Source organism: Pelophylax lessonae (assembly GCF_965119305.1).
Source record: "Pelophylax lessonae genome assembly, chromosome: 2".
Classification (NCBI taxonomy): domain Eukaryota; kingdom Metazoa; phylum Chordata; class Amphibia; order Anura; family Ranidae; genus Pelophylax; species Pelophylax lessonae.
The window spans coordinates 578,321,317-578,347,483 of NC_138769.1; the positions used below are offsets into that span (position 1 = coordinate 578,321,317).

The 26,167-nt window shown below is 42.3% G+C and overlaps 1 protein-coding gene across 2 annotated transcripts in view; it reads left to right on the forward strand.

The window, feature by feature from the left end:
• LOC309545459 (solute carrier family 26 member 10-like) overlaps positions 1 to 26,167 on the forward strand; it is a 107,099-nt gene that overhangs the window by 39,815 nt on the left and 41,117 nt on the right. For both annotated transcript variants that reach the window (XM_082244663.1, XM_082244662.1), the window contains exons 5-9: positions 420 to 572; positions 18,217 to 18,299; positions 20,131 to 20,278; positions 21,905 to 22,018; positions 23,020 to 23,097. In XM_082244663.1, the coding sequence (XP_082100789.1) occupies positions 420 to 572; positions 18,217 to 18,299; positions 20,131 to 20,278; positions 21,905 to 22,018; positions 23,020 to 23,097 (576 nt within the window). The remainder of the gene's footprint in view (positions 1 to 419; positions 573 to 18,216; positions 18,300 to 20,130; positions 20,279 to 21,904; positions 22,019 to 23,019; positions 23,098 to 26,167) is intronic.

Consider the following 26,167-nt stretch of genomic DNA (forward strand, 5'->3'; position numbering starts at 1 on the left):
GGGAAATAATGTTGGCTGCAAAACAGTGCTGGGTTAGAAATTTGTTTTTGAAAAAGAAGTGATTGATTTAAATATCAATGTGTATTTATTACTTTACGTATAAGGTACTTATAAGGTAAACCTATCAATCGTCTCACACGTCTAAATGTACAGGTCAATGTGCTGACACCACATGATAATGTATAAGCTTTCACAGAGCTGGGCTCTGGTAGGTTTTGGGCCAGAGAGAGATTTTTTACCCATTCTCTATTTTTGCTAATTAAATTTTTATTTCTTTCCTGATTTTGAAATGTTCAGTTTGTGACTTTTTTCAGTTATAAACATTCCGTATATTATAATATCATAGAAGTACTGCAGATTTATTCATAGATAAAGGAAAAGAAGATATATGTAATTGTTTTCTTTTTCTTCTTATGTAGACACTGGCATCTGTCTTTAGAGCTGTACATATGACCAATATAGCTGAACTGATTATATCCATTCTTTGCTTGATGGTTTTGATTCCTATCAAGGAGCTCAATGCTCGCTTTCGTACTAAACTAAGGACACCTATTCCGGGGGAAATCATCATGGTAAGTTCTGTGGTAATATACTATAAATCTTGAAAAAGTTTACTGGCAAGCAATAAAATCCTGGAGGACTCACGTGTTGAAGATACTTTCTATGGAATATAAGAGTAAGATTTCTCATATGAGTAAATGAAAGACTAATCCAATGTTGTTTCAGATATGAATGTATTTGGGTTATATTAGGTAATTGGAACAGCCTTTAGATTTGTAGCCATGTGTGCTATTTTCAGATATTGCCATGTATGCTATTTTCAGGACTTTAAATATGATCTTTGGGTTATCTGCTTTCAGAACTAGAGATATACAGATTGTAAGAAGTGTAATTTCTAATAGTTATATACCAATTGTGGTGGCCACCAAAAACGTTTTGTGATTTTTTTTATTTTAGGTGAAATCTAACTTATTTAAATTGGAGATGTATTTAAAATGGAAATTTTATTGTGATATATTTATGAATCCAAACTTTGTCTATAATATAAATATTGGTTACAGAGCTGTTTTTTTTCTTAAAGGATGCTTTAAACACAACTCATAGCTACTGAATAGGGATGGGCTCTATGTTCAAGTCGAACCTAGGTTCAACTCGAACATCGGGTGTTCATGTGTTCGCTGAACATCCAGGGAGCTCAGCGGCCCTTTAAGGGGTTTAGGATGCCAGGAGGCGGGCCTTTCCTCATTTTTTTCTTAAAAAAAAACTATAATAAAATGGTTTATAGTGCACCAAGCACAAAAGTATTGCACCCAAGCACCATATTTCCATCCCACACTCTATAATAAACAGTTATAAAAATCCCCCCCCCCCCAAAAAAAACAATAATAAAACAGGTTTCAGGCTTCACCAACACCTAAGGACTAATTTTTCTGCACCTGTTTGACAGGTGCATGTAATTTCAATTTTTTTTTTCACATTTTTAACAGCAAGGCCCTTTCCTGGACCCAGCAAGAGTAACTGTAAAGGGTTACAGTGTTCAGGCACCACTATGGATGGGCGAATGGTTTAAGCAGAGCATAAGTTTGGCCTGAACATTGCCCATTCAGGTACTCGCCTAACACCTGAACTTTCTCGGCACTTAGCAGGATGTTCTCCTGCCGGTTTTTATTTTTTTCGGGTACAGCGAGTGTCATGATTGACGATTAATTTACATCGAGCAACACTATTTTTTTATTTTTTAATAAAGGACTTGTCAAAAACTGTTTCCTGTGTCTCTTACTTTCTGACACTTTTTTTGGTGAATAGGTAGGGGTATGATGTACCCAATTCCCTTTAACATAGGAGAGGGCCGGGATCTGGGGGCCCTCTTGTTAAAGGGGGCTTCCAGATTCCGATAAGCTCCCCACCTGACGACCCCAACAACCACAGCCCAGGGTTGTCGGGAAGAGGTGGGGACAAGGTGCTTTGGGCCTGGTATGGTTCAGGAGCCCTCGATCGTCCCCTCCCTTTCCTGATCTGCCAGGCTGGATGCTCGGATAAGGGTTCGGTATGGATTTTGGGCGAATCCTACACCTTTTTTTTTAATTTTGGCATGGGGTTCTTCCCTGATGGGTCTGGTATAAACCGGGGGGGGGGGGGGTGACCCTATGTGTTTTGTTTTTTTTTTCATTTTTTTTTATCTCATTACAGCCGCGAACAAGGTTAGATTAAATTTTTCTTTAGAAATGTCAGTATTGCTGCAGCAGGCGCTATACATCGTACAGATGCACCACTTTACAGGCAGACTAAAGAGACCCCCCAGGCACGATAATTAAAGGAATTTGGTAATTTTTATTGTTTTACTTTAAGCATCATTAAAATCACTGCTCCTTTAAAAAATGATTGTTTTAAAAAAACTGTTTGCATTGATACATTTCCCTCAGCAGGGCAGTACCCAGGTCCCCATACCCTTTTTTGGCAATAACTTGCATATAAGCCTTTAGAATGAGGACTTCTGATTTTTCATGTTCGAGTCCTATTGACTTTAACCACATAACGACCGCCCGCCGCAGTTTTACCGCTCCTGGGCAAAGCAACGTTATGTTATGTTGCTCGTTCAGGAGACTCTAGGGGGCGGCACGCTCCTGCCCCCGCTCGTTACCTGGGGAGCCAGCACGTGTGACCGGCGGCTCCGATGGCCGCCGGCCACTCGTGATCTCCCGCAGCAGAGAGAGAAGGACAGACGGCTTATTTAAACATAGCCATCTGTCATTCTCACTGAAGTATTCACAGAGGCTATGTGATCCTGCTATATAGGATCGCATGTCTCTGTGATTACTTCACAAGCCACGCTCTCTGACAGTTAGAATCACGCCCCTAGGGACACATTTAACCCACTGATCAACAGTAATGTTAACCCCTTCCCTGCCAATGTCATTTTTATAGTAACAGTGCATATTTTTTAGCACTGATTACTGTAGTAATGTCACTGGTACCCCCAAAAGTGTCAAAAATGTCAGTTAGGGGTCCTATCTGTCCACCGCAATGTCGCAGTCCCGCAAAAAAAAATTGCAGATCGCCGCCATTACTGGTAAACAATAAAAATGACATAAATCTTTCCCGTAGTTAGTAAACGCAATAACTTTTGCGCAAACTAATCAAAATAGGCTTATTGTGATTTTGTTTACCAAAAATATGTAGCAGAAAACAAATTGGTGTAAAATGTTAAAAAATTTTGATTTTTACATATTTTTTTGAGAATTTCATATAAAAATGTGAAAAATATTGTTATTTTTTCAAAATTGTCGCTCTTTTTTTGTTTATAGCACAAAAAATAAAAATCGCACAGGTGATCAAATACCACCAAAAGAAAGCTCTATTTCTGGGAAAAAAAGGACGTCAATTTCGTTTGGGTACAGTGTCGCATGACCGCGCAATTGTCCGTTACAGTCACACAGTGCCGAATCGCAAAATAGGGCCTGATCTTTGAGCAGCCAAATCCTCCGGGGCTAAAATGGTTAATAGAGTTTGCATGTTCACTACAACTTTTTCCCTGTTCGAATGTTCTTGTGCAAACTGACAGGGGGTGTTCGACCCATCACTACTACTGAATATTGAGATGCAACCATTCTTGTTTTATATCACACATATTCTCTCATTAAAGATTTCTGATGATTGGCACTTAAAATACTGCATTATCATAGCTCCCAACCGTCCCTGATTTTTTTTTTTTTTTTAAACTCTATTTAATAGGAATTTCAAAAACAAATTACATCACTCTTCTACGTAGTCACCTTCCTCTACGAGGCATTTTTCCCAACATTGTACCAAACGTTATAATGCCATCAGCAAACAATATTTTTGGTTGGGTGGGTAGCCACTAATGCACTGCTGCTTTCACATCATCATCACATGAAAATCTTCTTCCCCATAGCATTTATTTGAGTGGTCCAAAAAGGTGGAGATCAGATGGTGCTAAATCTGGACTATAAGCTGGGTGTTCCATAACCTCCCACTCATAAACGACTCTACAAGAGAGAGAGAACTTTATCCCCATACTGATCACACATTTGGAGATTAATTTGTGTTCCTGGCACTTCTTCTGCCCACAAAAAGCGTATGACGGAACGCTGTTCCTCTTTGGTGTAATTTATACATTTTGCAGCCATCTTCACCACAGTGTGACAACTCTTATACTAAACTGCAAGGTCAGCTGGCTTGCCAGATTAGTCACATGACATTCTCAGACACCACCAATTACTACTCCTTCCGTCCTCACAGTTTCCAACGAAAATGTAAAAGTGCGTAAATTATTTTAACACCCCTTGTATATAAGGGGGAAGTCTGTATAAATTCAAAAGAAGTATAGGGGAACTCAGGGGTCCCGCAGCAGAGACAAACCACAGCAACAGCATCCTTATCGTCAACGCCTCGATGGAGTCAGGTTCATCCCTCTCAAGACTTGAGAACAAGAATGTCTCGAGAATGATGGACCAAACCCCATCAAAACGGCAACAAAAAAATACACCGCTGCCCCGATCCATCACCGCAGCAAGACCCGTGACTGCCTCCATACCTGCCTTGGATTTGTATAGATTTTTTTTTTTTCCAGATAAAATTTTTATTAGATTTGCATACAAAGGAAAACAGGCATACCAAACCGTCCCTGATTTTGAGGGACTGTCCCTGATATGGAACAAAGTCCCTCTGTTCCTTTTTTCATCCTCATTTGTTCCTCATTTTGGTCTGATTTATATAGTTGCATATAAAATGCACTTTTTAGCTTTCAAAAGGTGTTTGCCAGTGCTAAACCTTTCATCCAATTTCTAAATTGCTGCATTTGTATATTTCAAAAGCCAATATATGGAAATAGTAGTGGTAAAAATAAAAAAAAAAAAAAGCAATTGTGGGTTTAACTAATCATTTTTTGGTATAATTCTCCTTCAAGGGGTGTGGCAGGGGATGTGTCCCATGTCTCCATACTTTTGCTAATAGGTGTCCCTCATTCGCATCTTTAAAAGTTGTGAGGTATGCATTATGCTAAAGAAAACATACTATTGGCTACTTTTTTCCAGAGTGATATAGTCTGTAAGATTGTTTTCCATTGCCTTTCATCTACTTTCACATTTCTTACTTAAAAGAAGGAAAAACATTCCATGTTCACCTATACTGTCTTTAGCAAAAACAAATGCAGAGGGATAAAGACAGAGAAAACTATCCCAACTGCTGTCTTAGTTAAAAAACTAAACAGATAATTAGCGCTATTTACGCTCCCTAAAGGCACATACAGTATATCATAAGCATACTCAATGACTGCTGCAAAACTATTACAATACAAAAATGAGCAAAGGTATATCATCCTACCCTATTCTGTCCTATAGACCTTTTAAATTAGCAGTATGCACACCATTCAATGAGCAAATTGTAAAAGTAAGATGGTCCTTTGAACCTAGTAACAAAGAGGGCTCTCCTTCCACAGCTCTCCAAGTTTACCAGGGCGAACAACAGAAATGTCCTTTTTGCATTTCCGTAGCACCACCATCTGGTGAAATATGGTATCACAGCTGTACGTGTAGGGTCGGAGTGCCATACATTTTAAACACAATCGGGTCTCCAGAAATTTAAAGGCATTGAGGCATGGGGCAGTATCTCAGCAGTATCAGGAATAACGTTTACATTATTATATAATCTCTAATCCTCTGAAAGATTAATTCTGATTGTGTTTGCTATGGGATAATACAGAACCATACTTTTTGTGCAATCATTAAACTGGAACTCGACAAGATATTTTTTCGTGGATAGGGTGGAATCTCTGCTAGGTTTTTATTACTGCTTGAGTCTCTGTTAGGAATCCTTCCCCCTTCATTTCTGTACTGTTAAGCAAGGATAAGGGAAAGATTAGAACCTCTGTCAGTTTTCGGTCTGTGTCTCTGTTGAGAAATGTATCCTCACTTTCCAGTTTTTCAGGCGGATCTGAACGGATGCCTCATGCATCTCTATGGGGCATCGGATGTCAGCGGAGACATGTCCGCTGACATCTGATCCGATCCTGTCTGTCAAATCCAGACGGATGGAAACCCTATTTTCCATCCGTCTGGTGGATCGGATCGCATGAGAACGGACAGTCGGTCCGTTTTCATCTGATTCCCCCATAGAGGACAGCAGGGATCTGACAGCTTCGTCTCTGCACACAGAGCTGAGCAGCACGGCTCCGTCGACAGAACGGAGCCGAGTGAAAGGGGCCTTAAGGTTTCTTGGCTGTCACTTTACAACTCAAAGTTTCAGCTCCCTCCATGAATTTTCTAAAGGATAGGCCATTCCATGACCTTAACCACTTGCACCCTGGAAGGATTTACAGTACCCCCTTAATGACCAGGCCATTATTCTGCTTTACTTTAATGGACAATTGCACGGTCATGCGATGCTGTACCCTAATAAAATTAATGGTCTTTTTTCCCCACAAATAGAGCTTTCTTTTGGTGGTATTTGATCACCTATGTGGCTTTTATTTATTGCGCTATAAACAATTATTATTATTATTATTATACAGGATTTATATAGCGCCAACAGTTTGCGCAGCGCTTAACAAAATGAGGGCAGACATTACAGTTACACTACAATTTAGAACAAAAGGAATCAGAGGGCCCTGCTCGTTAGAGCTTACAATCTAAAAGGGAGGGTCAATTGATACAAAAGGCAATAGCTGTGGGGGATGCGCTGATGGAGCAAGAGAAACAGCGTTATTAGTTAGTAGCCGGGTAGGCTTCTTTAAAGAGAAGGGTTTTCAGGGATCGTCTAAAGATGGATAGATTAGGGGACAGTCGGACAGATTGGGGTAGAGAGTTCCAAAGAATGGGAGAAGCTCTGGAGAAATCCTGGAGGCGAGCATGGGAAGAGGTGACAAGGGAGCTAGAGAGCAGGAAGTCTTGGGAGGACCGAAGAGAGCGGCTAGGTTGATATTTTGAGATCAGGTTAGTGATGTAGCTGGGGGCAGAGTTGTGGATGGCTTTGTAAACTGTTGTTAGCACTTTGAATTTTATTCGTTGGGTGAGTTGAAGCCAATGAAGGGATTGGCAGAGAGGGTTGGAGGACACTGAACGGTTGGTAAGGTGGATAAGTCTTGCAGCTGCATTCATTATGGATTGAAGGGGGGATAATCTATGTAAGGGTAATCCAATGAGGAGGGAGTTGCAATAGTCGAGGCGAGAGATAACCAGGGCGTGAATTAAGAGCTTGGTGGTGTCATTGGTTAAAAAGGGCCGTATTCTAGCGATGTTGCGGAGGTTAAGGCGGCATGATTTGGACAGGGATTGGATGTGAGCCTGAAAGGACAGTGCAGAGTCCAGGGTTACCCCTAGCACCCTGGCATGTGTGGAAGGACTAATAGTTATTCCATTGATCTTGACAGAGAATTCTGGGGAAGGGGCACGTAGAGGAGGAAATATTATGAGCTCGGTTTTAGATAGATTCAGTTTGAGGAAGTGGTGAGACATCCAGGCTGATATGTCTGTTAGTAGATCAGTGATGGGGTGAGCTGAGGGGTAGAGAGGTAGATTTGGGTGTCATCAGCATAGAAATGGTAGTGGAAGCCATGGGAGGCTATTAGCTGACCCAGGGAGGAGGTATAGATTGAGAATAGTAGTGGTCCAAGGACAGAACCTTGGGGGACCCCAACAGTAAGAGGAGTTGCAGAGGAGTAAGTGGAATTGTAAGTGACACTGAAGGTGCGGTGAGATAGGTAAGATTCGAACCAGTGGAGAGCACAGTCACGGAGACCGAGCAAACTGAGTTTTTTGAGAAGGAGGGGGTGGTCAACAGTATCAAAGGCAGCCGAGAGGTCCAAGAGTAAGAGTATCGAGTAGTGACCATTGGTTTTTGCTGTTAGTAAGTCATTTGTAAGTTTTAGGAGAGAAGTTTCTGTGGAGTGTTGCCGGCGAAATCCAGACTGAAGGGGATCAAGGAGGTTATTCTCAATGAGGTGCTTGCTCAGGCGGTTGTAGACTAAACGTTCAAGAAGCTTGGAAGCAAAAGGGAGTAAGGAGATGGGTCTTAAGTTATTAAGATTGGAGGGGTCTAGCGAGGCTTTCTTTGGTATGGGAGTTACTAGCGCATGTTTTAGAGAGCTGGGGAAGATCCCAGTGGAGAGGGAGAGGTTGAAGATATGAGTTAAAGAGTGTAGGATAGAGTCAGAGGGTGACCGTAGTATTTGAGAAGGAACAGGGTCCAGGGGGCAGGAAGTTAGGTGGGCATTAGAAAAAATTTTAGTAACTTCCTCTACAGTAGTTGGGTTAAACAAGGGAAGTATTGATTGTGCAGGAGGACAAGGTGTGTAAGGTGAGGGAGATATCTTTAGTGTAAAAATCTCTTCACGAATTGTATCGATCTTATTTTTGAAGTGATTGGCAATCTCTTAAACAATAAACAAGAAAAAAAGTGACAATTCTGGAAAAAAAAAAATATATTTTTCACTTTCTGCTATATAACATTCCTCCCCCCCCCCCCCAAAAAAAAAAAAATTAAAAAAAATTAAAAATCAAAATTCTTCATCCTTTTAGGCCAATTTGTATTCTGCTACATATTTTTGGTAGAAAAAATCCCAATATGTGTATTTTTTTAGTGGGACTGCGACATTGCGGCAGACAGATTGGACTCCAAACTGACATTTTTGGGGGGACCAGTGACATTGCTACAGTAATCATTGCTAAAAATATGCACTGTTACTGTAATAATGACACTGGCAGGGAAGAGGTTAACCCAGGGGCGCTCAAAGGGATAGGAGTGAGTCTAGGGGAGTGCTTTATAACTGTATAGGGGAAGGACTTGTAGAATCAACACAGAGACCTGTGATCCTAAAGTGTTTACAACAGCAGACCATCGTTCTCTTTCCATGTGAAGCGATTGCGGGCACCCAGCGGCAATCGCAGCCGCCAGCCCCGTGGATCGGCTTCCCCGCAGCCTAATGGGGGCTCGAGGAGGGAGCCAGGAGCACTACCGCGTACCGCTGTACAGGTACCATGGTTCGTGCAGCCGAGCCATATATACCTGCGGCCGGTAGTCGGCAAGTAGTTAATGTGCTTTTTCTTAAGTCACTCCTTTGTTGCCTTGTATGTTTTGGGTCATTGTCGTGCTGAAAAACCCATTCGTGACCCATCTTCAGTGTTCTGGCTGAGGGAAGAAGTTTCTCATCCAAGATTTTAGAATACATGGCCCCATCCATGCTCCCCTCAATCTGGCAAAGTCAGCCTCTCCCTTTAGCAGAGAAACAGCCCCAAAGCATAATGTTTCCACCTCCGTTCTTGATTGTAGGGATGTTGTTCTTAGGGTAATAGTCAGCATTTTTTTTCCTCCAAACACAGTGAGTCCCTCTCCTCAAGAAAGCACATGTACAGTCATGCCAATGTACATCTAAATGATTTAGAGAAGGTTTGGGGTAAAATGCTGACGTCAGATGAGACCAAAATTGAGCTCTTTGGCATTAACTCGACTCGCCGTGTTTGGAGGAAGAAAAATGCTGACTATGACCTTAAGAACACCATTCCTACAGTCAAGAACGGAGGTGGAAACCTGATGCTTTGGGGCTGTTTCTCTGCTAAAGGTACTGGCTGACTTTGCCACATTGAGGGGCCAATAGACAAGGCCATGCATTGTAAATACTTGTGTAGCACCCTACAGGTAGGTGCTAGGTTAAGGTATAGTGGGCCTTGTCTGCCTAACAGCAAGGCTGTGATTTATTAGTCAGGGTGTCATGGTTTCCAGGTGTGCCTGCTGAAGGGGGAGTCTCCCCACTGGCTCCTGTGAGACACATCCAGGCTTGTAACTACCCCTGAAGGCAGATTGTGCTGCAAAGGATTCTGGGAGTGGGTATATGTTTGGGAGTGGCGCATGACACAATGTCTTTGGCGGGAGCAAAGTCCCAGGAGGGAGAGAACGGCTGTCTCCCCTCCTGTCTGAGGAAGAGGATCTCGGGGTGCTGCCTGAAGATCCAGAGAGTGCTGAGGGGATCCTGTGTGCCGAGAACCTGAGCAGAGTCGGAGGGGACCAGTCCCAGGAAAGCCTACACAGCCTACACAATTGCCCCTGGGGGTCTGCCTGAAGCTAGAGGGGACCACTCCGGAAGAGGTTTGGGGATCCAGTGCCAGCTAGTGGTGAAAGAGGGGGTACCTAGGTTGAGGACCCTGAAGTGACGGAGGGGGCACATAGTCAGTGGACCATGAAGAGCTTAAAGTGTACAGGGGACACCTGTGGTTTGGGCCATGAAGTGCTAGTGCACAGTGTGAAGTGTGCCAGTTGGGAGTTGCAGCAGTACAGGAACTTACAAGGAGTTTTCTCAGCCAGTGCAGTGCTGGAGGGAGCCATTCAGTGACTCTGAGCTATTGCAGTGTTACAAGTCAAGCAGTTCTACAGTCCTGGATCTTCTGGACTAAAGTTGAGGATCCAGCACAGTTTCAGTAATTACAGTGTTCAAGCGTCAGGAAGCGTTGGCTAGCGTCGGCTGGCATTAAGACAGCGCTAACAGGCATTTTTGCCAGAAATATCCCACAATTGTGTTTAGTTGAGCCTAAAGGAGTATCCCACTCATTCCCCTCTCCCATCCCCTTAAATACAATAAAACAACAAAACAAAGATGCCGGAGTTGTCAATGTCTCAGTGCTCACACCCGGGGCCGCAGCTCACAAGTGCTGGAGGGGTAACTGATATCGATGGCAGACCCACATCAGGCCACAGGCCTGGAAAACCTACTACACTTTGATAAAAACCTTCCCTCAGCCAGAACACATGGATGGGTCTTCTACCATGACAACGACCCAAAACATACCACCAAGGCAACAAAGGAGTGGGAAGAAGCATATTAAGGTCATGGAGTGGCCTGGTATGGTTCAGGCCTATAGAAAATTTATGGAGGGAGCTAAAACTTCAACTTACCAAGGAACAGCCAAGAAACCTTAAGGATTTCGAGAAGATCTGTAAAGAAGAGTGGACCAAAATTCCTCCTGAGATGTGTGCAAACCTGGTAACCAACTCAAGAAACGTCTTACCTGTGTGCAGTGGCGTATTTAGGTTTTGTGCTGCCCTAGGCCTGACTAAACTTGTGCACCCCCTAATTTAAATATGACCCACCCCTTCCTGTAAAGGCCACACCCCTTCCTGTTTATGACCCACCCTGTCATCTGTAAACCACAGTCTATCTCTGCCCATCAGCATAGCTTCATCAGTTCCCATAAGTTCAGCCTCATCAGTGCCGCCTCTTTACTGCCCATCAGTGCAGCATATCAGTGTGGCCTCATCAGTGGTCACCAGTGCAGCCCCATCAGTGCCCATTAGTACAGCCTTATGTCATGGGATTAGTAAAATTACTCTTTTAAGATATTTGGAATTGTGTCTGCTGCCACTGATTGTAATTATAGTATTATTTTCCTTATTTGTATAATAAATAGGAAGTTCATAGTCATTATACAAATAATGAAATATTTTTTCTGCTGCCCCCCTGCAAAGTGCCACCCTAGGCCTGGGCCTTGTTGGCCTAGGCCAGGATACAGCACTACCTGTGTGCTTGCCAAAGATTTCTCCACCAAGTACTAAGTTATGTTTTGCTTGGGGATCAAATACTTATTTTACTCACTGAACTGCAACTTAATTCATAGCATTTATGTGTTTTTTCTGGATTTTTGGTTGATATTCTGTTTCTATGGTTTAAAATACATCTATGATAAAAATTATAGACCCTTCATTTCTTTGTAAGTGGGCAAATTAAAAAATCTTCAGGGGATCAAATAACTACTTTTCCCCACTGTATAAAAGCTTGAGAAAAAATAGCTGTGCCTGCTATTTTTCTGTAGTGTAGACAACAGACCCAATAAACAAAAACCATTGAACTGGTAAGTATGTAGAGCGACCCCTGTTGGGGCTGCTTGGGTTCTCTTTTCTTCTTTCTCAATTCTGAAACACACCGGGTTAAGCAAAAGGATACTGCAGTGCTACTGGGAACAAATTATACAGTATATTCCCGGTGCTCAGAGTTGCCCCCACTAACTGTCAACCTCATCAATGTATGATCAATCACATTACCCACTTAAGGACCGGACCCCCTTAACGACCAGGCCATTTTTTGCAATTTGGCAATTTGGCACTGTGTGACTTTATCTGGTAATTGCGCAGTCATGCAATGCTGTACCAAAACAAAATGTATGTCTTTTTTTCTACACAGATAGAGCTTTCTTTTGGTGGTATTTAATTACCACTGGGATTTTTATTTTTTACTATATAAACAAAAAAAAAAGACTGACATTTTTTTTTAAAAATTACATTTTCTACTTTTTCTTATAAAAAATATCCAATAACCTCAATTTAAACCAAAATGTATTTAGCTACATGTCTTTGGTAAAAAAAAAATCTCAAAAAAATATTTATTGGTTTGGGCAAAAGTTTTAGCGTCTGCAAACTATGGTGTATATACTGGAATTTACGTAGCTTTTACTTTCTGACTGCCTATGTCATTTCTTGAAGTGCTAAATGGTAAGATGGCAGGGCAGTACAAAACCCCCCAAATTAGCTATTAAGCTACTTGCTGAGAGGCATGTTGAGTATTTTGCAGATCTCGCTTTTTGTCACAAAGTTTTGAAAATTAAAAAAAGAAAAAAAACATTTTCTTTTCTTTCTTCATTTTTCAATACAAATGAGAGCTGCAAAATACTCACCTCTTAGCAAATACCTTTGCGTGTCTACTTTCTGAAAAGGAGTCATTTGGGGGGTTTTGTGCTATCTTGGCATTTCATGGCCTCCGAAACTGTGATAGGTAGTGAGGAGTGAAAATCAACAATTACGACCTTAGAAAGCCGGAAGGCTGTGATTGGTTTTCGGGGTCCTGTATGTGGCTAGACTGCCAAAAAGTCTCACATATGCAGCAGCATAATGTATTTTGGAGTGCAATTCCACATATACCCATGGCATGGGTGAGCAATATATCATTTAGTGACAACTTTGTGCTTTATGTAAAAAAAAAAAATAAATTTTCCCGAAACTTGCAGGAAATATAAAATATTCCATGGACTCAACATGTTTGCGGTGTCTATTTTCCAAAAGAAGGTCATTTGGGGATGTTTGAACTGTCCTTCCATTTTATGCCCAATATTAGAAGCTTATGCCACACGTTACCCACTCTTCTAACCACTTGAAGACAAAGCCTTTTCTGACACTTTTTGTTTACATGAAAAAAAAAATTGTATACTAGAAAACTACTTTGAACCCCCAAACATTATATTTTTTTTTTAAAGCAGAGGCCCTACAGAATAAAATAGTGGGTGTTGAAATTTCTTTTGTCACAGTGTTTGTGCAAAGATTTTCCAAACGCAATTTAGAAAAAAAAAAAAAAGAAACACTTTTTTTAAATTGAATGCACAAATACACTTTTTATTGCCCAATTGTTTGGTAATACTATAAAAGATGATCTTGTGCCGAGTACATAGATACCAAACATGACATGCTTTAAAATTGCGCATGCCCGTGCAGTTGCAACAAACTACGTACATTTTTAAAAGTCTCTAAAAGCTTTTACTGCCTTTACTGCTAGAATTAATGCACTTGATCTGATGTTCGCAGCGATACCTCACATGCATGGTGCAATAGCTGTTTACATATGACACAAGACAGATGCTTGTGTTTGCCTTTGTGTGCAAACACGGGGGACGGTGGTGCTTTTTCTTTTTTTTTTTTTTAATTATTTATTTTGCTTTTTTATTTTATTTTGACATCTACCTTTCCTTTTCATTTTTTTTTTTTTTTTTAATAATTTTTTTCGTTATTACAGGGAATTTAAAAATACCCTATTATAGCAATATATAGTGACAGGTACTCTTTTTTGAAAAAATTGTGATACATTAGATCCATGAGAGACATCTGCCCTTAAAGCATCTGACCATACCAGGATTGGTGTGATAAGATACTTTCCAAATTTCCCAATGGCGATGTTTATATCCGAAGCCGAAGTCATGAAATGCTTGTAGCCTCCGGTGTCTTAGGCCAAAGAGATGATTGGAGCTGTTCTGGTCTCCGAGAAGCTCTATGGTCAGCTGACGGACCCACCAGCTGCAGTCTCGGGTTACCCAGTGGGACAGGAAAGCCCAAGAAAACTGTGGAAGGCAGCGGGAGTCCCCTCCTACAGTTTGTAAAAGCAGTCTAGTGGCTAGTTAGCCGCTAGGATTGCTTTTACATGAAAGCCGACCGCTGGCTGTAAAAAGAATGCCAAGATGATGCCTAAACCTGCAGGCATCATCCCGGTATGACCACTCAAAGTCCAGCGATGTACTAGTACGTTGCTGGTCCTTGTTGGGCATATATTGTAAGGTTCTTTTTTTTTTCGTTCAGCCTGTGGGCTGAACAAAAAAAGAGAACCTAACAGATTCCTCCATTCACATTGATCGATGTGGATGAAGAAATCTCTGCCAGAAAGCGTGTGGTATGCCCATTATTAGACCTCCCAGCATCCATTCACTTCTAATGATGAGCATACATGCAATGTTCTTTTTTTTTCGTTCAAAAAAAGAACATAACAGATTCCTCCATTCACATCGATCAATGTGGATGAAGAAATCTCTGCCAAGAAAAGTGTTAAAAAATATATGGCGAAGCATAGGGGAGATCCGCCCTCTGTGTCCACCCCATCCTCTATGCTTCGCCATGTATGCTTTTTTTTTTTAACTGCGGTGGTGAAATCACCTCCTACAAAGCTGAAATCATTGATTTACATATATGCTGAGAGTAAACGCTGTTGCTGTCTGGATACACACATCAATGCTGCAGCTGATGGGCGTATCTGCAAAGCAATCAATAGTTAGGAATGAAACACAGTAACATTAAATAATTACAATATAATAGTATACAGTACAGTAAAACAGTAGAATGGCGGCATCTGCAAAGAAAACTATCAGGGCCGATCCTACCATGGGTCCCAGTGGGACCATGGGACCCAGGCGGCACTTAGAGAGGGGCGGCCCCCAGCCGCCTCTTCTCTTCTTCGGCTATTGCCTAAAAAAAAAAAAAAAAAAAAAAAGGTCCACGTCCGGCCTGACATGCACACTGCTCATGCGCCGCCGCCGCCGCTCGGGAAAGCCCGTAAACGTTCGGCTATTTCCGGGAATAGCCGAACATGTGCGGGCTTTCCCGAGCGGCAGCGGCGGCGCATGCGCAGTGACGTGTTGGCGCCGGGCGGCGCCATTTTTAAATCCTAAGGCACCTTTAGAAACAGGTAAGTGAGACTGCTCCACAGCCACACTACCTGCCATTATGCTGGGCTGCAGGCATACTACAGAAGATGCAGTGCTGCGGGCATGGTACATGCCCACAGCACTGCATCTCCTGTAGTATGCCCGCAGCCCCGCAGCCCCGCATTCTCTTGCACCATGCCCGCAGACCCGCATTCTCCTCTACCATGCCCGCAGACCCTCATTCTCCTCTACCATGCCCGCAGCACTGCATTCTCTTGCACCATGCCCGCAGCCCCGCACCCCCACATTCTCCTGCACCATGCCCACAGCTCTGCATTCTCATGCACCATGACCGCAGCCCTGCATTCTCCTGTACCATGCTCGCAGCCCCGCATTCTCCTGCACCATGCCCGCAGCTCTGCATTCTCATGCACCATGACCGCAGCCCCGCATTCTCCTGTACCATGCCCACAGCCCCGCATTCTCCTGCACCATGCCCGCAGCCCTGCATTCTCATGCACCATGCCCGCAGCCCCGCATTCTCCTGTACCGTGCCCACAGCCCCGCATTCTCCTGTACCGTGCCCGCAGCCCTGCATTCTCATGCACCATGCCCACAGCCCCGCATTCTCCTGTACCATGCCCACAGCCCCGCATTCTCCTGTACCATGCCTGCAGCCCCGCATTCTCCTGTACCATGCCCGCAGCCCCGCATTCTCCTGTACCATGCCCGCAGCCCTGCATTCTCCTGTACCATGCCCGCAGCCCCACATTCTCCTCTACCATGCCTGCAGCCCCGCATTCTCCTGTACCATGCCCACAGCCCCGCATTCTCCTGTACCATGCCCACAGCCCCACATTCTGCTGTACTATGCCCGCAGCCCCGCATTCTCCTGTACCATGCCCGCATCCCTGCATTCTCCTGTACCATGCCCACAGCCCTGCATTCTCCTGTACCATGCCTACAGCCCTGCTTTCTTCTGTATTATGCCCACAGCACTGCATTCTCCTGTACCATGCCCGCAGCACTACATTCTCCTGTACCACGCCCGCAGCCCTGCAGGGCACTGTGGCACTATAGACAGTAGAAAGCCTGGTGCGCTCATCTGCCCAGTGTCTACTGCTCTGTCCTGCTCCTGCTGTCACTCCGTACACACTCACATCCCTCTGACTGCTTTCATAGTCCTATAGAATGTGGGGGGCCTCTTGGAGGGCGTGAATTTTTTTTTTTGGGGGGGGGGGGGCAGCGTTTCATTCTCAGACCCAGGCAGCACAATGTCTTGGGCCAGCCCTGAAAACTATGGTTAACAATGAAAAACACAGTAACAATAAAACATTATATTATAATAGTATAAAGTACAGTAAAACCGTAAAATAGCGGCATCTGCAAAGCAAACTATGGTTAACAAAAAAAAAAAAACAGAAACAATAAAACATTACAGTATAGCAGTAAATGATAAAGTACAGTAAAACAGTAAAAACAGAAAATTAACTCAATAAAATGACAACTATTTTTGGCTTTTTTAATTTTTTTTTAATTTTTTTTTGTCTAACTTTTTTTTTTATTTGTAACTGTAAAAAACTTTAAACTTTCCTGGCTAGGTTCTCTCAAAATTTGATAGCCATCTTACATCTTTCGAGACACTGGTTGAAAGTGTGCCCTAGACTGTGCCGTGCTGTACCCTATACTAATTCTCCACTAGTGTGTGATGGCGACAGAAACAGTCCCCGATGCAAAGACCAAGTTGGCCAGGACAGGAGGGACAAAAATAGCATGTGTCACACCTATATCGGCATTTTCTACAGACACGACATCATCTTTTGGGTGCTCTTTGGATAGAGATACCAGGGAGGACATCTGGAAAATGCCTCTCATGCAGCTGGCTCACTGCATCTGGATTGTGAATTTGGGCCACAGCACCTTCTACAGAAGGGCAGTGATGATCTCTTCCTGGAATTTTAGGAAGGATCGACTTCTTCCTGACGCTTTGTGTAGCACATAAGCGTTCAGCAGAGCCAATTGGAATAGGTAAACAGACACTTTTTTTTTTTACCAGCGTCTGGCCTTACGGGCAATTAAGTATGGCGCCATCATCTGGTCGGTAAAGTCCACTCCTCCCATGTTAGGATTGTATTAGGGGACACAGAGGGGCTTCTCAACAATACCAATCGCCTTTGTAATTTGGACGGTCGTATCTGCATGAATGGAGAACAGAACTAAAACATTCTGTGTCCCTCCACTTCACTGCAAGCAATTTACTACACTTCAAGCAGGCTCTCTCCCCGTACGTGCGGAATCTACACGGTGCCACATGCGCCAATTCCAGAATCAAAAAGGTGACTAAAAAGTGGCATGCTTGTGCAATAATTGTCCACGTATAAATGGCACCCCTTTCCAAATAAGGGTGACACCAAGTCCCAAACAACCTTACCGCTGCTCCCTATGTAGTCTGGGCAGTCGGAGGGCTTTTCCCTCGTAAATATGGAAACTACATGTATAGCCTGTTGCCTTGTCACAGAGCTTATACATCTTGACCCCTATATCTGGCACCCTTGCTGGGGAGAAACTGTGTTAAATCAAGGCAGCCAGAAAATGTAGGGATTCATCAATGCAGACAACTTGTTGAGGCATATACAAGGCTGCATATTTTTGGTTGAAGTGATTTACGAAGGGCCGAATTTTGTGGAGCCTATCATATCCAGGGTTACCCCGAGGACGACAGAGTTCATTGTCACTGAAATGTATGAACGCAAGATTTGCAAAAAAACAAAAAAAAAAAGCAAATTTTAAACAAAAATGGCAGAATTAGCACTTCAGGAGGAAGTGATATCAGCATGTCTGGCTAAAAGTGATATTTCTGCCATCTTTGTTTGTAGAGTGTATTATCTGCAATTTTCCTATGTAAGCATATTTTAAATAAAATGGTTGCACTTTTTATACTACTACACAGAAAGGTTTTTATGGGCTGTATGTTTTATTTATTTGTCAAGAATGAAAGTGAAATTTACAAAAGATAAATGTTTGTTTTTTGCTGCAGGTCCTCCTCACTACTGGAATAACATTTGCTTCATCTCTGGACCACCGATACAATGTGCAAATAGTTGGCAGCATACCAGCTGGGTAATAATAATATATATATAGTGTATAGCATTGTTTAAAATAGCAATAACCAAAAAGTGAAATGAACAGTAGACTATACGGAGAAGACAAATGGCCTTGACAAGATAAATGTATCTATAAAATGTCACCGATGTACTCAAAGTATATCTAACCCCGAAAGCATAAATGTAATATACTGAGGCTTACCAATTCTTAGATGATGTGGCTATGGTAATGTTCATTTTATAGGCTTTTCCCCTATATTTTCACCTCTTGATCTTACCAATAAGTCTGTTATTTTTTAACAGCAAAAGTGGCTTTTAGAGGTTGAGACAAAACATTTCGCACTGACAGAGGTGCTTACAATGAAAAACTGTTGCTGTAGCTGCTTAAAACATAATAAGTTCACAAACCTGATTAATATAAAACTGCACATATGGATTTTCTGATGAGCAATATTCAGATCAGAGTACAATAAAAAATGATAATTGATATAGGGTATCCCACTCCAATAAAAAATAAGGAATGTTTAGAGTAGATGTTAGTTAAACTAGTTGTTTAAGATACTGTAAAGATACAGCTTTCGCTGTTTTTGTTTATATATATTTATAGGGTTGGGATGTTTCAGAGATATGAATATAAGTATATACTATATATATATATGAACAATATAGTTGTCAGCTGTTTGATGTTTGTGTACCATGGGAGCCACACAGCAACCAATATTGACCATTTATATAAATCCAATATGGTTTGTCATAATAATGAATTATGACACTGTTTGCAGCTAGTAGGATTTAAATTAATTCACTATGGTGTATAAGGGCTGGCTGGATTACAGGATTTCTACTTCTTCCATTTAGGAAAGCATCCTGTGACACTGGGGATACAAAAGGAAGCAGCAGGTATTTGCACCCACTGCATCCCTAGGAATGGCTGAAGTCACTGGGAATTTCCAACCAGATAACCGATGGGGTGGGGGCACCAGTGACATCACTTCCCAAACATGGCTAGCCAGGCTGTATGCCCTGAATAAGTAGGAAACCTCATGCATTTTTTGTTTGTGTTGAGTCGTTAAAGTCCATAGAAGGCTCAACTTGTCTAGTAGGCATTTTTGGGGGACTAAACACAGATTTATTTTTCTGTAGGATATGCTACAGCAAAAGTGACATTTACAAGGAAATGAAATAGCTTAAATTAAATAAACAAAAACATAACACACACCCCTAAAGCCCCCCCCCCCCACGATAACAGGCCCTTAGGGGTCTGCCATGTATTTAGTTCAGTGCAATTTTTTTTTCATTTGCCATTGATGTCATTAAAACTTTTTTTTTCTGTAAATGTCAGTGCTTTAATTTAAAAAAAAAAAAATCACTGCCCCTAGCCACATTCTGCACTGATATACATTCCCCTAGGGCTGTCCCCCCCCCCCCCCCCGTGCCAATTTTTTGACACCATCCCCCCCCCCCTTTTGACAGGAAATCGGCATTTTTAATTTGACAGATTCAGCTCCCACTGATTTCAGTGGGGTTCATGTTTGACACGTGAACTTCTATGAAGTTCTCTGAACCCAGCGCAAACCGAACCCAGGGCAGTTCAACTCATAGCAGAGTGAAACGCATAGAAGGAGCAGGTGGATAACATGAATGAAACTCATTTTGGGCTTTTAGAAGGAGAGCAGCTTCACTTCTGTCTTTGGTACTATACTGTAACTGGATTTTGTAATCATTTTTGATATTTTTTATTAAACACTCAGCTTGAATTCCTTGAGTTTGTGAGGGGATTACTTTTGTTTTTCAGTAAATATCAAATCATTAATTGTAAGTTCTTAATTTCTGTTTTTTTTAAACAGTTTCCCAGTGCCTAAACTTCCCACCCTGAAAGTTATCCCTGATGTGATTGGAGACACAATTGCCATCACATTTGTAGCCTATGCTGTATCTGTGTCATTGGCTATGATCTATGCAGAGAAACACAGATATACCATTGATCCAAACCAGGTGAGACATTAGATACTATTGTATACTATTTTATCTTACAGTACACATTGGATTACAGCTTATTAAAGGAAGGCTGTCACAATGGCTGTTATTTATTTACAGCTAAGGCTCTCGTGCAGCTCTGGAGACGGCTATTGTCCAACTCCTGGCCGTGGTTTGAGGAAATGCTTTGATAATGAAGATAAAATCCATGGGTGGACCAAAAAATGTATCTGACTTATATTGTTTCTAGTACACTGCTAGGCAAGGCATGTGTTTGTTATTGCATGGGTTGTGCTGCAGTGAGGGTCAGACGTGTTTGTCTTGAGTATGAGATGCCATTAAAGATGAATGGGCACACACCACATAGCGCATATATTGCATGTTGTTGTACCATACATATAAATGCTCATAAACACGTTCCACAGCACTCGTGTAAAAGTTTAGGTAATTAACTACACAGCAAATAATAAGTATGGCTACCATTTGTAAAATGCCTGTAGATGTTAGTTTTCCATGATTGAAAGTTTTGTATCCAGTATTGTTCCCTTTTGAGGTGGTCTGGGATGGCCCGACCCTCCTGCTTGACGTGGGGGCCTGTGACTTGGGACCGGTCTCCGGGGGGCCCTGAAGTTACGGATTATGGGGGGCGCTTGGTTTGTTTTCATATAGCATTGTACGGCATAACCTTTTATGTAAGCTGCTGTTTTGACACTACGTACAAGTATAATGTGTTCACTGTTTATTGTATTGAAAAACTTAATAAAAACTATTGAAAAGAAAGTTTTGTATCATTAAAAAAAAAAAATTCCATTTGTTTTAAATTGTCCTAATTCACATCTGTGTGATGCTTTGACATGTATTGTACATTTTTTGATGTGTCAACCTACATTATAGGGATTATTGAGAACAATAGCAGTGGATGAAAATGTATAATTGTTGATAACTCACGTAAAACGCATGAAACACACACAGAGCTGTGCAAATCCAGCCTTAGAATGGTTCTTCACCCATTGGAATAAGTCACTTAGAGAAGTTAAAAGTAGAATTTCAGGCTTTTACTAACTATGCACAAAAGGGCTCCATCCCTCTTCCTAACAATTATACTAACTAACCTATGTAAAATAAAAATGCATACACTTACCTATTTTTAGCCTACTAGGGTCTGGTCACCTGATTTCCCCTATGTGAGCCAGTGCCCACTACAGGGGAGAGGAGATAGCTCTTGACACAGGCTGGTAATGTCTGAGTGGTGACATCACCCATAGGCTTACTATGGCCATCCTACTCTCCTCTGCAGCAGCCACTGCTTGAAACAGAAGAGCTGATCACATGACTGGACCAAAGCGGCCTGAAAATAAGTAAGTATGAACCTCTTTTTCAAAGGCAACTTGGTATAGATTTTAGTAGGTGGAGGGAGCGTCTTTAAGCATAGTTAGTAAATGACAGTAAATTGTGCCGAATTCTAAATATTGTGTAATTTTCTGAAATGTTTTTACGTTCATTGCACAGCTTTGTACTTTTCACTATTCTTAGAATCTAATAATTACAAAATGTTATAAGAGTGCAAATACAGTTTTCACTACTGCATTTCAGTTTGATTCTATTCTTTAACCACTTAAAAGAGCTGGGGTCTTTTTTTTTTAGGAACTTTTGGCTCATGGGATATCCAATATGGTCTCCTCACTCTTCAACTGTTTTCCCAGTTCTGCTACTTTGGCTACAACGAACATTCTTGAGAGTGCCGGAGCTTACACTCAGGTGAGTTTTTATAAACATTGTTTATACATTTCTGAATTAAAATGTATATTTAGAGCAATTCATCTTTAAGGATCCACTGTCTCCTATACCATATTTACATAGCACTAAAATTATTATGTAGCTTTACATCAGTCCATAACCCAAAGGAGCTTACAATTTAAGTTTCTTAACACACCCAGATGCACACTAAGACGATTTGGGAATGAGCCAATTAACCTACTGCTATGTTTTGGATACCATAGAGACTGGTGGAAAAGTGACATTCAATTTGATGCAAACCTGAGCAACTCCCACTCAGACTATGACTCACAGGGTATTAACTCGACAGGAAATAAGATAATTTTTCCAATTGAAGACACAAGCAGCAATGAAAACCAGACAGGGGTTCCAATACTAAGTCAATCTATTAAAAGTATGTTTTTTTATTGCTGTTTATGGCTGTGTTATTTATTCTTGTTGAGGAAATCAGCAATTAAGATCTAAAAGAAATGATAAGCTTTCCTTATTTTATCCATTACATAAAAACAAATTTATAGAGTAGGTTTTTAAATGTAATATGCTTCCTTTGTAGAGCCTCATTCACACGGAGTAATTACATTAGTGTCCCATGCAGAGCCATGGCTACCTGCATGGGGGTGCACAGGGGTACCATGCAGTCCTGTGCGGACAGTTCCATTGATGTCTATTGGGACAAAGTGGCTGCACAGATACAGCCGCTGTGTCCCAATATGATATCCATGTGGGTGCGGTTGCGTGTCCTCGAACTTACCATGGGTGTGTTCGGGGTCGTGCACCTTCAACTGCACGGATCAAACATTGTAAGCAGAGACCGTGTCTGTGCAGCAGCTTGTCCCAATAAACAAAAGTGGGACCGCCGGCACAGTGATGCACAGAACACCTGTGCATCCCAATACAGATAAACACAGCCCTGCAAAGGGCACGGATGTAATTTTCCTGTGTAAATGAGGCCTAAATTTTACATGTCTTTGCATTTTTTTTAGCTTTCAGGATTCTTCACCAGTGCCGTGGTACTAGTCGTTCTACTTTGGGTTGGTCCCCTGTTTAATTACTTGCCAAAGGTAAGAATTTTGTACACAAAAATTGTATAGAGGTGGAGATATATAAGAAGAGGATCTGTAATTGTTTTTTTGTTGTCTTTTTTTTTATAGCAATAAATACTTGTGAGGAGAGCTTGGGAGTACTGTCCACCAGCCACAAAAAATGATTTCAATTTTTTTATAATAATTATTAAATTCTTTAATAGCATAGCCCCAATAGCACTCAAATTGCCCCAATATGTTGCTATGTCAAGGACATGCTTTATCTCCAGCTGCTGTTACAAACAGGAATGGGCTCAAGCGTGTTCTGATCGTAGTCCCGACCCACCTGAGCAATCCCGCCAGGAAGCCCCCACTGCACACCGCAAATTATAGGCAGCGTGTGTATGTGCAGCGGCGGGCCCAGGAAAGGCCTCACTGCCTATGATTGCTGGTGTGTAGCGAGGGCTTCCTGGCAGGATTGCTCAGGTTGGTTGGGACTGCTATCTGAACACTCCTGGGCCCATCCCTAGTTACAAACTACAGAACAAACAGCAGCACCTGGCGAGATCTTTTCTACTAACTGTACCAACGTTTCAACTAACTAACCATATTATTAAGGGCCCATTGACACTTCTTTGTTCCTGTGTTTTGGGTAATTGGTTCCGTATTGTGTCACACATTTACATTCGTTACGGTAATGAATAAAAATGGACAAAAAAAAAAACAGACAAGCATATAGCACCTCAACACACTAATACTTGGTATATGTGTGAACGGGCAGTATGGCAACGTACTGCAGAGTAAGTAAGTTTCGATGCTAATAGCTGGTTTTACAAAGCCATTGAAAAGCTTCCTTATAGAGGATAGGTGTGCAGTAACCACTGCAATCACTCAGATATAAACTCTAGAATACAGCAGCAAACGACCCTGGTTTTTTTATCATAAGCATTAGTTGCAGAAGAGACAGTTCATACCATCTTTTTCACAGGTTTGTCACACACACCCTCAGCATTCTCAGTGTTAAATCCCAGCAGAAAAGAAAGGGAGGCTGTAAATAAAAATGTTTATATTTTAAAAATTTAAATTTTTCAAGCCTGAGTCAGGATATTCTTCATATATTTTGTGCAACTTTAGAAAGATACCACATACTAAGCTATCAGTCAACTTTAGGCGCAGCCTGTGTTTTAACTAGTATAGCCGAAAAATTAAGTACAGAATAAACAACTTAAAAAGGGAGCTTCATCCTGCAAGTAAACATGTAAAAACAGTCTTTGTAGCTGCTGACTTTTAAAAAGCACACATTTATCTGTTCCTGGATCTAGCGATGTCCTCACCCAACCCAGGTCTTCTCTGGTCTTCAGGTTAACTGTGGGCAGCCGGCTGTGACTCCTTGCAGCTTCACAGCTGACTGCCCACTGTGCATGCATGATCCGCAATTTGCCCCATGAATGTTCCCACAGTCTCCTGGGACCTGTGACGTGCAGGAGGGGGCTAACTTCCTCTCGGCAACCTGACCGGAAGTGGGAACGGGTACCTCTCAAAATCAGGTACCTGCCCCCCCCCCCTCCCCCCAAAAAAAGACATTCCAAATATTGGAGAGGGGAGCGGAGAAGGAAGAAAAGCAGAACTTCCTCTTGTGGGTGAAGTTATTTTTTAAACTGATTTTAAAGGAAAAAAAAAATAACAAATATGTTCTTATTACCTGCTCTATGCAATGATTTTGCAACAGCCCTGATTGGGTCCCCTGCCGATGATCTGGGCTCCTCCCCCCTGGTGAGTGCCTCCATAGCAAACCACTTGCTATTGCTCCCAAGCCCCGCTCTGTGTGTCCAGTGATCCCGCCTCAAGATCTCTTCTCACTGGCTGTAAATGATGGCAGCAGGAGCCAATGGTGTGTCTGAACCAATGAGGATTGAGAGAGCAGAGAGAGCCTTCAGCCTTTAGAACCACTTTATAGGGAAACTATAATTTGTATCCACTTTATTTTAATTCATTTAATTTTTTTTTAAGATGGTATGTTATATATGTGTTATTTATTTATATAAAATCTTTGTTTTACAATAAACACACAGGATTCACAGGGGTTGATTTACTGAGTGCCGGTTCACACTGATGCGATGCGGGAAGGCTGCGAATTCGCAGCCTGTTCCCGCATCGCACACGCACCCCCGGCAGTTCACACTGCCATATGCGATCCGCTGGGGGTGTCAATGTAATCTTAACGACACCCCCAGTTTGATCGCATATCGCAGTGCGATCGTGCAGTTCGCACAGGATCGGATCGCACAAGTGTGAACCGCTGTGCGATCCGATCCTAATGCGGCAGCAAAAATGCCTCCTGTGCGTGTTTGCTGCGGGTGCGATGCGAATTTAGCCATAGAAACTGTATGGCTAAACTCGCACCGCACAGCTGATCGCATGTCATGTCGGAGCAGTGCGCTCCGACATGACATGCGAACCCCGCACACGCAGTAGTGTGAACCGGGGCTTAGAGTCGGTTCACACTAAGGCGACACGACTCTGTACTACTTCGGGGGCGACTTGTGCATTACCATGCACCACAACTTCGGAGCGACTTGCAGGGACTTCACATAATGGAAGTCTATGCAAGTCGCTCCGAGGTCGCCACGAAGTAGTACAGGACCCTTTTTTCTAAGTTGGAGCGACTTGTGTCGCTCCTATTAGAACGGGTCCTGTAGCAGTCAATGGACCGCGAGGGAGCGCGACTTGTCAGGCTGACAAGTCGCCTGACAAGTTGCGGCAGTGTGGACCGGCTCTAAAGCTGGAGTGTGCAAAATCTAGTGATGTGCATGGTAGCAAATCAGCTTCTAACTTCAGCTTGTTCAATGAAGCTTTGACAGTGAGCCCCCGAACACATTGGCGCAGTTTGACATGTGATTTGACATGTCAAACTGCATGCCAAATCACAGCCTATTGCCGGCAAAGGCACTGTGCCAGTTGGTGCGATGCCGACTTTGTGGCGCCACACCAATTTCCGAAAGTAGTTCCTGCACTACTTTTGCCGACTTTGGGGGCAACTTCAATATACATCTATGTATTTAAGTCACCCCCAAAGATGGACAGAAATGTGGCTTTGAAATCGTGCATG